At 41.3% G+C, this 14695-nt stretch overlaps 1 protein-coding gene across 1 annotated transcript in view; it reads right to left on the reverse strand.

Moving 5' to 3' along the window:
* VWA8 (von Willebrand factor A domain containing 8) overlaps nucleotides 1–14695 on the reverse strand; it is a 321202-nt gene that overhangs the window by 65033 nt on the left and 241474 nt on the right. The window contains exon 37 of the mRNA XM_090050444.1: nucleotides 10523–10727. Within this exon, the coding sequence (XP_089906570.1) occupies nucleotides 10523–10727 (205 nt within the window). The remainder of the gene's footprint in view (nucleotides 1–10522; nucleotides 10728–14695) is intronic.

The raw sequence follows: 14695 nt of genomic DNA on the forward strand, positions 1-14695 counted from the left end.
TAAGTACTGAATAATTCTACAAGTTGCTAGTCTTGTTTCTTTCAGTCTTTTGTCTCTCTGTGCTTTAGACTTTGAAATAAAAGCTGCAGGACTCTGCTGCAGCATTGTTCACTTATCCTCTTCACTTTGTCAGCTACTCATAAATATGGTTATTCCAAACTAATTAAAAATATATTTCATTACAGAGTATTACTCCTTCATGTAATAATGTATTTTATGCACATGGTTTTTAATAAACAAGAGAATGTTATTAGCTCACTGGTACCCTCACGTGGTCAGAATAAGCATTTATATTTGAAAACACAAACAGATATTTGTCAGGTACAAACTAAAAAAGATGACTAGGCTAGAAGAGGCAAATGATGGCATTTTAGTATTTTCCTTTTTATCAGATAGCAAGGACTGCAACCATGATCAGCTCTGACATCAAATGCTACATTTAATATTCATGTTAAATGTAACATCTAATGTCATGAGAAGGCTCATTTTTCAAGAAAATATTTTGCAGGTAATATTCCACCCATCTACATTCACGAGAAAATACATCAAACAAGGGATAACATTTTCAAAAGTACCTAGTGACTTCAGTAATCTACTTCTCATTTTTACAAGTGGCTATAGGATCTAGGAGCCAAGGTCTCACTTGAAAATCAGAGAAATCACTTAAGACTTCAGCTTCTAAATACCTACGTCACTTGTCAATAAGGGATTTAGGAACTTTTAAAAAGTTTTATTCCAAATCAAGCATCTAGTTTCTAACTGAGAAGATGTATGTAGACAAAAAATTCTTTGGGTATCTATTTGGGTGGCAAGCATTGGGAATCTGTAACCATTGAAGTCTTGACCCGTCAACTGTTTTCATAGCACCTAGCTGTAAAAATACATTTGAATTCAGCTCTTTTTGTGCTAAGCCCCCTGGATGAATACTGGACTTTGCAGCTGCAGGAACTCAATGGAAACAATGTACAAGTTGGATAAAAATAAAATTATTCACCTTCCAGGTGAATAATATCATAAAATTGTTTATCCACAACTGAGAGGAAGGAACACAAACTTACTGCGTCACTCTAAGCAAGGAAAACAAGGTATATGAAACTGCCAGAAGATGACAGAGACTCAATTATTTACAACTTGTCTGTTTCCAGATGAGATGCAAGAAAAAGAAGATGTTTCAGGGTTGAGGGCAAAGATGCTGCCATTTAAAAAAAACTTCCAAAGACCCCTCTCCTTCAGATAGATAAATTAATACTTTACATTTCCTGACCCTAATGTTACTCATAGGGCACATCCATATGTGAATTTATGCACCCCTAAACTTAATGTGCCTTAGCCTGAACAAGCAGACCTTAATGTGGCTTGCTGGACAAATGTATTTGCCTCCTGCCCATGGGCAGTACCCTGGACAGCCCCCCGCATGTGCAGCCATGCCAGGGCCTGCAGGTAGCAGGGGAATGCAGAGCTGGGAAAATGGCTGGGGGTAGCACAAAAAACAAACGCATTCCTGAGGGGTGCAGAGAAAAGTGTGGGGTGCACTGAGGGGCCGCAGGGTCTGTCAGCGGCATGTGCAGAGCTGGGACTGCTGGACTGCAGCCATAGGGGGCTGACCTCCAAGACAGCAGAGGGCAGCAGTGTGGGGCTCCGCAGAATCGGCTCCAGCCTGCTCAGGTGCCTTAACTATTCATGTCTAAATTTGATACCCGCTTTATGCTGGTATCAAATTTAGAAGCGATTAGCCTAAAATTGCCATTTTTAATGAGCATTAAGGGAACATACATGTAGACCTGCACCCTTAATGTGCCTTAAAAATGGCCATTTTAGGCTAATCGCACCTAAAAGAGGCGCATATAGATGTGCCCTTGGTTACATGAGAGTAAATCCAAAGTAATGTCTTTGACATACATAGTAACTAAAGCTGTAAACAGATGTTGCATTTATCCCGGGAGAAAGCCTTTTGTCCTATGATCCTACAGATGTACAAGTCCTGCTTCAAGTCCTCTGAAATAAGTGGGATAAAATGTGCTAAGGCTTTTCATCAGTGTCCATCCTATGATGGGATCGGCCAAGAGGGCTGTGAGTTTTTTTTAAATGACTTACCCTGCTGCATAGGAAAGAGGTACAGGGATGTTCCTGACTGTCCATCTGTCTTATTCCTTTTTTGGTTACATTTAGTGTGGTTGGATGTAAAGAGGATGACTTTCTTACAAACTGGGTTGAAAAGCTACCATGGACAATAAGAGGGATCTGATGGAGAGCTGCTCTTATGCCTTCACAGAGGTGCACGAAGGGGTGCAAGGCCCATATGTGCCTTCTATAGATACTGCTACTTCAAAGGATTCTGAGCTTGTACACAAACCTACATGCTGAAATGTCCTTTAAAACTGTATTTTTCCACCCAACCCCCTAAAGAAATTGGTACTTATTTGGATTGATTAGTTTACTCTAGCAAATATTCATGGTACTCAGAGCACAGAAATCATTTTGAGCTTCGTGGGTAAGTTTTCATGATGTATTATCTAGATGAAGACTGTGAATTTGGCTACTCTTCCCAGAGGATCATTTAACAGCATAGAGAATACTATTTAAAATGACTGTGGATTGGTCAGACAACTTCAGTAAACTGCCAAGGCCAGTGTGGTTCTGGACGAGTATAATGTTTTAATACAACATAAAGACAGGGTTTGAATTACAGGGACGCCTGTGGAGTTGTGTCATGGGTCCAGAAATTTGGCAGTCGGGAGTGGTGGCAATTAGCACCTCCCCTGCTTCCCCACCGACAAAATTCCAAGCCCTGTGGGCTAGATGATATGGTGCTGCATATGAAGCCAGGGCATAATCTGGTACAGAAATAATTTTTTCCAATATGTTTAAATGCACACAAATTATTTTATTTTCAAAACCCTTTTCTGCAAACTCAGTGCCTCAAAAGTCTGAACACTGCTGAGTGACTATATCGTATAGAACAAATACTGACTGGGTCGAAGGCTAACAGCAGATTATACCACTAGTCCTAATTACTACATACAAAGGCTGGGGAGCACTTGTCTTTTTTGCAAAAACCTTTCCATATTTAGCCCCGTAGATTACTTTATCTGAAGAAAGTTCAGAGGAAGTACTTATTGGCATTTTATTTAAATATTGTTTGTTTTCCATTTGTTTGCACACACAGACTGCTTCTCATGTCTAATGTCTGTTTGTGGAGACCAAAGTACATTTCCTAGAAGATACTACTAATAGCATGAACTAAAACTTGCTTGGAGGCCTTTTTCCCACTATCAGAACGTACTTCTCTATCTAAAAAACTCAAATCCTTTTCCTTTAACATGCTTCTAATAAGGCTTATGGCCTGTTTTATGGAAAGGGTCAGAACTTTCTCATTAAATGCCTTCGAAGGAGTTCAACCACAAAATCCCAGTATAAATGACCATATATACAACATACAACTTTCACATATGTGAATGAATAAAGAATCACATGAACTTGTGACTGTACAGTATTTCTCATTCAATATTGATGGACATTATGCAATATTTAAATAGTTTGTTTTTTTAAGCAGAGTAGCTTATCAGGACTTCCTGAGGCCAAGGCTGAATTCACAGTTCTTGTTAAGCTTATTTTTAGACAGAGCAGGGTGTAAGCTGAGGGCATATTTACATATTATAACATCATTCCTTAGTTCATGTAACAGACATCAACAGAATAAAACTCGTATCTTTGACCAATAAAGAGCTGATTTCAAATGGGTAAGAGGCCTTCTTGACTCCCCTTACCACATATATGACTATTAAACAGCTTCCCATATTGTGATTCACTGTTTTGGGAAAAAAAATGCTAAATTTTAAATTATTTACTTTTTTGCTTTATAAAGAAAATATTCATGAAACTTAGCCATTGAAAAACAAGGTAATGAGTTTCAATCAGAATACTGGATATTCTTTCAGCCTTATACTTGAAATGAAGTAGTGTATCATTTTCTGATAGCTCCCTTACTGAAGGTATATTTCCTGCATTGACAGAATAGAAGAACAGAATTGCTAATAGATGTGTTTTTGCAACTCTAACTTCTAGACACTGATTACTATGCCCAATTAAAAAGCATTAATGTGTCTAGTAATTAGAGAAAGATTCCATATCAGGAGTTGGAGATTCTATTACTAATCTTGTCACCAACAGAATCAGGGCATCATAGAGACCACAGGGTTGGAAGGGAGCTTCATAGGTCATCTAGTCCAACCCCTTGCCTGAGGCAGAATCATCCCTATCCAAGCCATCCTATGCAAATTCACTGTCTAACTTCTTTGCAGAAGTGTATAGTCAAACCTGACACAACATCAGATATAACAACTGTCACAGGTAAAGCAGGGGGACCATGGAAGCCAACATCCTGTTTCTGTAAAGGTTGTTAATATACACTCAATAGATCACAGGTAAAGGGCTACACATCCTGCTACAGAGGACGGCAAAAACCACCATAGTCCACACCAATCTGACTATGCAGTGAAATCCCTTCCTAACCCTAACTATGGCAATCGGTCAGACCCTGAGCAGAGGGGCAAGACTCTCGAGCCAGAAACCTCTATGTTTAAGTCTCAATAGAAGCACTGGCCACAGCCAACACTCAATGCTTCTGGGGAAGGCTTAAAAAACCTCTGACATGTAGCAGCAGGGGAGGCCAGCAGGGAGAGAGGCGGTAGGGAACCAATAAAGCCCAGAAGCATGGGAAATACCTGTGGCAGTGTACCTTTGGGTGCCTACCACTATAAGGGCTGGAGCAGGCAGTGGACAGGTGCTTGACTAAGGCGGCCATTTTCAAACAAAGGCAAGCCAGCAGTTAGCAGCTTGTAGCTGAGGCAGCAACGCCACCCTGCTCCCTTGCTGCTCATGGATTATCCTTGGAGGTAAGGGCAGGAGCTATGGGGATGGCAGGAGGCTCCTGGTCCTGGGCATGACTTGAAATTGCACCCTGCTGGGGTAGGGAGGCCTGGTGGGACTGTCTGGACAGCCCTCATGAAACACCAGGACCATTCACCTCCCCAGTGAAAGGTGGACCGGGGTGCCTTAATAACCTCAACCCCCACAGCACTGTGGGTAAAAGGGCCAGTTACGGCTATGGCCACCTCAGTCCCAGGGGGTGTAAGACCCCGATGGAGGAGTGGGGCCAGGTACAGCTATGGCCATCTGAGCCCCACAAGGGTGTAAGACCCGGGGGCCCCAGACGGGCAGTAGTGTTGCCCCAGAGAAGGTCAGTAGGGCGGCCTGCACAGAGTAGGGTGCATCCATACAGCCTGAAGGACCGTGCATTAGGAGGTGCTGAGTAGGGCTCAAGGGACGGCTTGAAGGGCAGCACTAGGAGGCATGCTGAGTAGACAGCCTGAAGGGCAGCACATGGGGCAGTCCCATAACAGCTGACTGTGTGTATATGTGTTGTGTGTTTTGGTGTATAGAACAGCCTGATGAGGGGCCAGGGCAAGCTTAGCTCAATGCCTGGCAAATTGTCTGGCCACTACCCAGATGAGGACCACAGGAGAGGCCCAACAGGCTGCATGTTGCCAGACAAGGAGTGAGTCTGATAAGCCCCATGGCCTACAGGAGCCACTCCAAAAGGGAGCAAGACAGAGTAAAAGGGGCACAGTATCGTGCGGCAAGAAAGAGGCCCAGTCAGAAGGGGACAGTGTGAGTGTGCGTGCAAGAGGCCTGACAGAGGACTAGGTTTGGCCTGGCTTTAGGCCAGGATTACAAAAACATTCTGGATTCCATCTGCAAGGCATGGGCCACGGTGTAGGGGAAGTATGGAGCTGCGGATAGTGCCCCTGGCATTGGGGCATAGAATGGGTAGCCTCCCACATTATACCACCAGTTATGGGAACAGCAAAGTCGTGGCAGAAGACACTGGGTGGACTGCCCTATGCAGACAGGTGGGCACGCTGGCTTGAGACCCAGCCCCAAGCTCATCCCCTGTCACAATACCCATACTCATAACTACACAGTCAAAAACATAGGCATAACTACTACTAGATTGTCCCTGACCTCTTCTGAAACACCTCCAATGTTGGAGAGTCCACAACTTCCCTAGGCAGTCTGTTCCACTGCCTCACTGCTCTAACCGTGAAGACATTTTTCCTGATATATAATCTAAACCTACTGTATTTACTTGAATACAAGTGAGGCTCCCCCTCTCCCATTGGTTTTTTTTGGGGGGGAACCCTTGTCTTATAATCGCATACAAGGAAATCTTACAAAATACATGGTCTATTATTAAACTTCTGCCAAAAGTAGCAATGTGCTCACAATGGAAATTAGCTATGAAGTTGATTAAATGCAGCCAACACTGGGCATAACTATAAAACATATGGCCCAGATTGAGCAAACATTCTTGTGGGAACCTACCCCAAGAATAGGTTACTGCAGCCCATCTGAATAAGATGCATGGTAGTGACCATTCAATGTAGTCCACTGACTCTTTTTCAAGTCATGGTGAGCCACAACATTACATACCATTTACCCAGACGTCCTCTGTTGTCCCCTCTCCCAGCCTGGTGCATATGATTAATTTTTTCATCCCACCCTCCATGAGGTGAAGCTGGACCAGGTTGCCCTGTGCCTCAGCTATGTATAAATTTTTGAAGTATCCCAGAAATTGCAACAAGAACACCAGTCTAGAGTAGGACTAATTAGCCATTTTAATTTAAAGAGTATTGTTTTAAAATTTGCTCCTCACTTCTATGTACTCGGGAAGAGCAGGGTCTGACAGTAAGGAAAGGGGAAAGGGACTGCCAGAGGAAAAAGCTGGAGCAAAGCAGAAAGCAAAGGGCTACCTCAATTTATTTTCCATGCTGTAGGGACAGGGAGACAAATTCAAGGCAAACCTCCAATAATTATATTCTATACCTGGAAAATTATAACAAGTTAAAAAATTTTCCATATCTAAAATCCAATTACTGGGTGGGTTGTCTTATAATCAGGGTAATCTCCTATTTAAATAAATATGGTACTTTGCTGCCACATCAAGCCACTGGCCCACATCCTGCTCTCTGCAGCAAGAGAGAAAAGGTGTTCTCCCTCTTCTTTAAGGCAGCCCTTTAAATATTTGAAAATTTCTATCATGTCCCCTCTTAAACACCTTTTCCACAAGCTGAACATGCCTAGCTGTAGATTTGCTTCATATATAACTTGCTTTCCAAGACCTTTATCATTTTGTCACCCACCCTGGACTCTAACTTCTCCACGTCCTTTATTAAAATGTGGAGCCCCAAACTGCACACAATGCTCTAGGTGAGGCCTAACAATTCCCAAGTAGAGAGGCAATACCACCACCTTTGTCTTTCACTTAGTGCTTCTACAGATACTTCCCAAAACTGCATTTGCCTTTTGTGCAGCTGCATCACATTAGACTCATATTCTATGACCTAAAACAGTTACAGAATAAACCAATTAAAGCCCATAAAAAATCTGATGTTGCTCCTCTAAGATAATTACAATGTTTTTATTTTATTGCTGTTAAGCACATCAGAAGGCAGGACAGATTTGTACCTTATCGCATCAACCAAATCATGTAATACAAACTGATTCCATTTGGCCAGTAGATGGTGCTAATGCTATTATATTAGTAATGAAAACCCTGGCATTGATAGAGCAACAGTTAACAACACCAATGGGTTACTGGAAAACTGTTTTCTTCTTTCATGACTCTTATGAAAGGTGTTCATGTTCTTGAAGCTCAACAAACATGTCAATGCTTGTACAAGTCTCTATAAATGCAGCACATCTCATGGAAAGGGATTTGGGGGATAAAAAGGAGACTGAAAGAAGAATAAACACCATCTTCCTGTTGGTATAGTCCTTGTAAATAATAATGTGGATATGATTAATTTAGAAAAGGTTAAAACTACTTTGTTATTCTAAAAGTGCTGGGGAAAGTAGATACAGAGATACATGAAAAACTAAAACCATTATAATTACAGGCAAAGAAAGATGTACAATCCCTACTGAAGGAGAGAGACAGAAAGCCAGTCTATCAACATGTGGTCTACTGTTAAGCAACACAGAAAACTGGAAACAGAAATTCAAAAAAACAACTGCACTTGTCCCCCTGAGGCTATAAACAGGTGCCAGTTGCAAATTTACTGGTGAACCCAAAATTATCACGTTGAGAACTACAGAACAGCTCAGAGAAGATAAGCAAGAAGGTATGAAAAATTCCACTGATTATAGAAAGTATTTAAATAAAAGACAAGGGAAAATTAAAAACAACAAAATAAACAAGAGCTATCATGACCTAAAAACATTAGGAAATCAATCAACAGCAATATAGGACATTCTTCTAAAACCTGGTTTCCTCAGGGATATCAAAAGGTGTTTTCTATAAAGAGATTTCTGTTACAGAACAGGCCTAAATATATACCTAAATGCTTTTCTGAATTGGATTTGGAATGGTTATACTCTATACATAAAATAAAGTAGGAGTCTACGATTTGAGAACTATAGCTTTTTCCTCAATATTTAGGAATAACATACATACTAAACATATCTTCTATATAACCAGTTTTCAGTGTCCCCGCACTTAAAAATTTACTGTTATGCTGTAAAACATGGCCCGTAAGAATTTAATGACAAAAGCTGGAGAAGGATTTAAATTCCCTTGAATTAAATCCTGCTGCTTTAGGTAAAAGGAACACCTCCCCCCCCCAAACAAAACCTGTTAGCAACACAGGTTTGGATTCTGCACTGTGACTGCATTACTGCACACGCCAGGTGCTCACTGTCTGCTTCTCACACCAGAGTACCCGATGTGAGAAACAGGCAGGGGGGTTTTGTCATGCATTATACACATGCCAATGTATCTATATATTGGTATGTGTGTATATGTGTAATCATATGTTGTACATTGTTCTTATCCAAATATCTATTCAGCATATGGATATGGCTACTTATTACTTTGTTCAATCTGTGGAGATTTTCACAGGGGCCATTTAAAGGCATTCTGTTTCTGCTAGGAAAACCACTGATCTCCTGGTAGACAACGATAGAGTGAAGACATTCAAGCTTTTTCCCTCAGAGCAAAAATGGGAGAAAAATAATCTGACAATGAGGTACGAATTGTTCACCTGGGAGTCTGAATGTCTGCATACTGTCCATCAGACAAGGCTCCCTTGCCTTCCCCACATGGAGGTCACCCCAGTCTGGAGAGATTGCAGGGTATACCTGTTCCCCCCCATCCTGTAGACCGGGGGGAAGGGGACGAGCAACTGCCCCATGCTCACTGCTTCTCACACCAGAGTACCCGGTGTGAGAAACAGGTAGGGGTTTTTTGTCATGCTGCTGCCTTCTCTCAGCTGCCAGGAACCAGGAACAGAGTGCAGCTGGGTGGCAGGGGCAGCAACTTAAATGCTGGCAAGCCTGGGAAGTGGGCTTGGGGAGGCTCTCCCTGGGGTAGCGAAGCAAAGCCCCCACCTGCTCGTCAAACACACGGAACTCAATCCACTCAGTGCTTAATCTACTCGGCTCCCAAGTACTGGGAGCAAAGTGGAGGAAGCAGCATCTTCTGTCCTGCTTCTCATTCCAGAGTCCCAGTTTTGGGAAGGTGGAAGGAGCAGGGGAGAGAGGGTGGCTGCAGACTGAACATCTGTACTGCTCCCTCTCCCAGAATTATTTCTAGCAGTGGAAATTTTTGACTGCTAGAAAGGAGGATTTGTACAAGGCCAGGATTGGCTAAAACTCGAGACTATGCCAAAGCATCCCAAAGTTTGGAACCACCCTCCTCCCAAGTTTCTGTCCTTTCCTAAAGCATGCTAGAGCTATATTTTTCCCAACTGCCTTTGAACATTTGAAAAATATATATTTTCCTTCAAAATTAATTCCTACAAATGGCTGAACTATGATTAGTGAAACTGTTCAAAAACTTCAGGATAAGGCAGAAAGCTAACTTAGGAAATTTCAGTCCAAGTAGGCAATCATTTGAAAAAAATACAAAAACCTGAAAACAAGGGAGGTGGGATATGTTTGGCCACTCTGGGCACTTTTACATGTGGAGGCAGGATGGGACAGCGCTTTAATTACAGTGGCTCCAAGAACCGCTCTAATTAAAGCATTGCAGCATTCCCTGCAACTGTGTCCCCATACTTAAAAATGGCAGTGGGGGTGCTTGAACTAAAGCTCATTTGACAATATGTTTAGTATGTATTTTATTTCTGCTGCCACTTCTAAGCATGGGGACGCTGACACAAGAGACTGCTGGAGTGTGGTAACTACCACGCTCCATCAGACTGAATTAATCGAGTCTGCTCTGCCAAGCTGTAATCCCAACATGTTAGAACAGCCTCTGCACTTATGTTCAAGTACCCTCTAATACCAGATGTCACTACCAGCTACGTTAAGTTTTAACATATCAAATGATTTCTCAGCTAAAAGACCAGCTTGACGTTTCTTACTGCTCTAATTCTACTTCATGATATTTTTTCACCACCATCCCTTTTTTTTTTTTAAGCAACCTGCAATATTCTGTTAATGTTTTAAGTTCCAGTTTTACCTGCACAGGTCTACCATCCTCTTGTCCAATCATATTTCTCCAGTCCTGCAGAGAGCGCTGTAGACTATCAAGTCCTGTCTCCCAAAGTCTGACACTGCCTCCCATGTCCACGGTAACCAAGCCTACTTTGCCCAGCGGTGCCAACAGAACATCTGTGTCTGAAATCTTTGACAGCCATGATGTATATAGTGAAAGAGATCCTGACCTGGAAAACAAAAAACAAGCATGGCTTAGGAAAAAATAAAACTAGAAAGAGGGGAGGTATTTCTGTAGTTAAGGTAGCAATTTAAAAAAATATTCTTGATACCTGACCAAGGCTGCACAAGGCTGCATAATAGTTCATTTGATCCAGCAAAATTCAAAGTGAGATGAAGACAGACCCTGGCAAATCCATTATTTTATCCTAAACTGCCTTCATATTAAAAGTGAATAGGACACAAAAATACCTATGTAATAATGATAGATGAATAAAAGAAAGCCAGGATAGCTATAGAGAGAAAACTTTAGCCTAAACAACCTCTATAACCTATCTATATTTGCAAAAGGACAAATAGGGAAGGAATACTTCCAAACTGGAAGTACAAGATCATTTTCCAGCCCATTTAGGATTGTGTTGGGGATTTCAGTACCCTTAGTGAGAGATTGGCAGGCTATGGCCTGTGAACAGATTTATTACGGCATGCCAAAAATTTTGTATGAAAATGTGCCATCTAATGGTTGCCTCCATCAACTGCTGCCTCCTGAGGACTGAACTGTGTTAATTTAACCTGTGAAACTAACCTTGTTAGTGAAAGTTTGCTTTCCTCTGCTTTTGAGCATTTTAGAGGAGAAAAAAGCAACTCAGAAAAATTGAAAGGGGGCATTGAACAGAAATTCAAAACAACCACTGCACTTCTCCCCTGATGGTTTATAGCCTAAGGCTATAAACAAGTGGCAGATGCAAATTTACTGGTGAACCAAAACTTGTCATACTGGGAACTACAAGGCAGCTCAGAGAAGATAAACAAAAAGGCATGAAAAATTCTACTGATTACAGAAAATATTTAAATAATAGGCAAGGGAAAATAAAAAACCATGAAATAAGCAAGAGCTATCATGGCTTAAAAACATAGGAAATCATACAAAAAAACATAAGAAAACACAGGAAATCCTATAGCAATATAGGACATTCTTCTAAAACCTGGTTTACCCAGGGATATCAAAAGGTGCTTTTTATAAAGAGATTTCCATTATAGAACAGGTTTAAATATATACCTAAACACTTTCCTGAGTTGGATTTGGAATGATTATACTTTATACATAAAATAAAGTAGGAGTTTACAGTTTGAGAACAAGTATTGCTGTGTCCTCAACATTTGGGAATAAAACACATACTAAACATATCTTCTATATAACCAGCTTTCATATCACTGGTACTTGGGAGATTTATTGGATCAAAAGTTACTCTAGCTTCTGTTGCGATTTATTTTGTTGTAAGAAACTAGGCTAAATTCTTGTACTAGGTTAATACTCATGGGTACTGAGTATTTGTTTTGCAGCTTTTGGCAAAATGTCATCTGTGCACAGAAGAATGTTGGTCTCTATTCCTTCTAAATGAATTATTTGCATTTCCAAGTGATTGTATATCAGAGGTCAGCACATGAGTTACAAAAGGGAGGAAGCAGTGGGGAGCTCCAGACAAGGAATGGTTTGTTAAAAAGGGTGTTAAGGTTGAAAAAGGTTTCTGTAGAGTCCAACAAACACACAGACAAATCCTTTTTTTCTTTATAGAGATTTTAAACATTTTAAAATGTATAAAGAAAGGAAATAAATGCCAGGGGACCCAAACAGTTCCTCACTGGAATATTAATTCTCATCATTGACCACCTTTGCCCCCAATTTCCACTGGCTACCTGACCAAAAATGTGTCCTTTTGGTTCATTCTGTAACTACTCTGTGTTGTTAGATACACTGATTTTATGTATTGTTTATTTAATAAAAAAGTAAGATTTCAAGAGAACAGCAGGCGCAGGATGCATAGTTTCATAGTAGTTTGGGGTCAGAAGGGACCTGAACAGATCATCTAGTCTGACTCCCCGCCACTGGTAGGAGTACACACTGGGATCACACGACCCCTGACAGGTGTTCGTCCATCCTCCTTTTGAATTTACCCAAGGTAGGAGCGAGGACCACTTCCCTAGGAAGTTGGTTCCAGATTCTAGATACCCTAACAGTGAAATAGTGCCTCCTAATCTCTAATCTGAACCTATTCTCCAGCAGCTTCTGGCCATTATTCCTTGTCACCCCAGGTGCTGCTGGGGGGAATAGGGCCCTTCCTATTTGCTGCTGGAAGTTTGTAGGCAGCCTAGTTGTGTCAAAATTCTTTAAGTGTAATGCACAGAGAGACAAACATTTCATGAAAAACAAAATTGGAAACACTGATCTGTCTGGCATTATGAAATGTGCTACTGATATTGTGGTGTCACAAGTTTGTAACTTCAACTATATTAACTGTATTATGTAACAACTAGGTATAGGTATAGAGTTTTGTAGTCAGTAACAATATAGGCACATAATAATGTTAAAGCCTACTGGAAGTGGCCCTTTCAAAAGGAAATGGAATTTTATAACCTCCAGTTTTGACCTTTGCATACATTAATTGGGCAAAACTAATACTGAAATGAGATACACAGGTACAATTTTAGGGGGAAATATACCTTCTTGGAAGAATTTTTTAAAACAGAGCTTTAGGGTAGTTAATCAGCTTCTTGTTATCAACAACACAACTGTCACTGGTCCTTAACAAAAACCAATATTCGTGGAGCCAAAAAATTCTTAATTTTATCTATTCATCCAGACTTTGGAAGAAAGAACCAAAATGTATTGTTATGCAGTTATACCTTTGAAGCTTATGTTTTGCAATGCTAGGTCACCCTAACAAATTTGCTCTGTATAATGACAGGACAAGAGATTCAACTGCAGAATATGTTTGACTGAATACATTTAGACCCTTTAAGTTTTTTGAACCTTGAGAAATACAGATGAACAATAATATGTAGATATTGTTATTCTATACTACAGTTAAAAATGTAGTTGATTCTTTGCATAGAAGACATCATGAAACGCTGTTCTAAAGAATGTTAGTGTTGCAGAAATCAATTAAGAATTCAAAAATCAGGAAAAATAATTCTGCATGCGTGCTCAGGTGGAATAAAACAAAAAACTCATTTATATCCGAAACTTATTCAACAAATACCTTTAAAGATTACATGGTTTGAGAAAGTGATCTTTTTTTAAACAATTCAATAATTCGACCTATCACCTGGACGAGGGAGAAGAGATTGATGTCATATATCTTGACTTCAAAAAAGCTTTTGATCTGGTATCCCATGATCACCTCTTGGCCAAACTGCCCAGTTGTGGCCTTGGCTCCACCACGATCTGCTGTCTGGGAAATTGGCTCCGTGGTCAGACCCAGAGGGTTGTAATTGATGGCAGTCACTCATTGTGGTGCCCTGTGACCAGTGGGGTCCCTCAAGGCTCTGTCCTGGGACCCATACTGTTCAACATCTTCATTAATGATGTGGACATTGGAGTCAGGAGTGGACTGGCCGAGTTCGCCAATGACACCAAACTTTGGGGCAAAGCATCCACGCCAGAAGATAGGCAGGTGATCCAGGCTGACCTGGACAGGCTCAACAAATGGGCGGATGAGAACCTGATGGTGTTTAACACCGAAAAATGCAAGGTTCTCTATCTTGGGAGGAAAAACCTGCAGCAACCTTATAGGCTCAGCAGTGCTACGTTGGATAGCACTACAGAAGAAAGAGACTTGGGGGTCATCATTGACCACAAGATGAACATGAGCCTGCAATGCGATGCTGCGGCTAATAAAGCGACCAAAACGCTGGCTTGCATCCATAGATGCTTCTTGAGCAAATCCCGGGACGTCATTCTCCCCTTGTACTCGGCCTTGGTGAGGCCGCAGCTGGAGTACTGCGTCCAGTTTTGGGCTCCACAATTCAAAAAGGATGTGGAGAAGCTTGAGAGAGTCCAGAGGAGAGACATGTGCATGATCAGAGGTCAGGAAAACAGATCTTACGATGACAGGCTGAGAGACATGGGACTCTTTAGCCTGGAAAAGCGTAGGGTCAGGGGTAATCTGATGGCCACCTATAAGTTTATCGGGGGTGA

This window comes from Crocodylus siamensis, chromosome 1, assembly GCF_052110815.1.
Source record: "Crocodylus siamensis isolate JL-2025a chromosome 1, ASM5211081v1, whole genome shotgun sequence".
In the NCBI taxonomy this organism is placed as follows: Eukaryota; Metazoa; Chordata; order Crocodylia; family Crocodylidae; genus Crocodylus; species Crocodylus siamensis.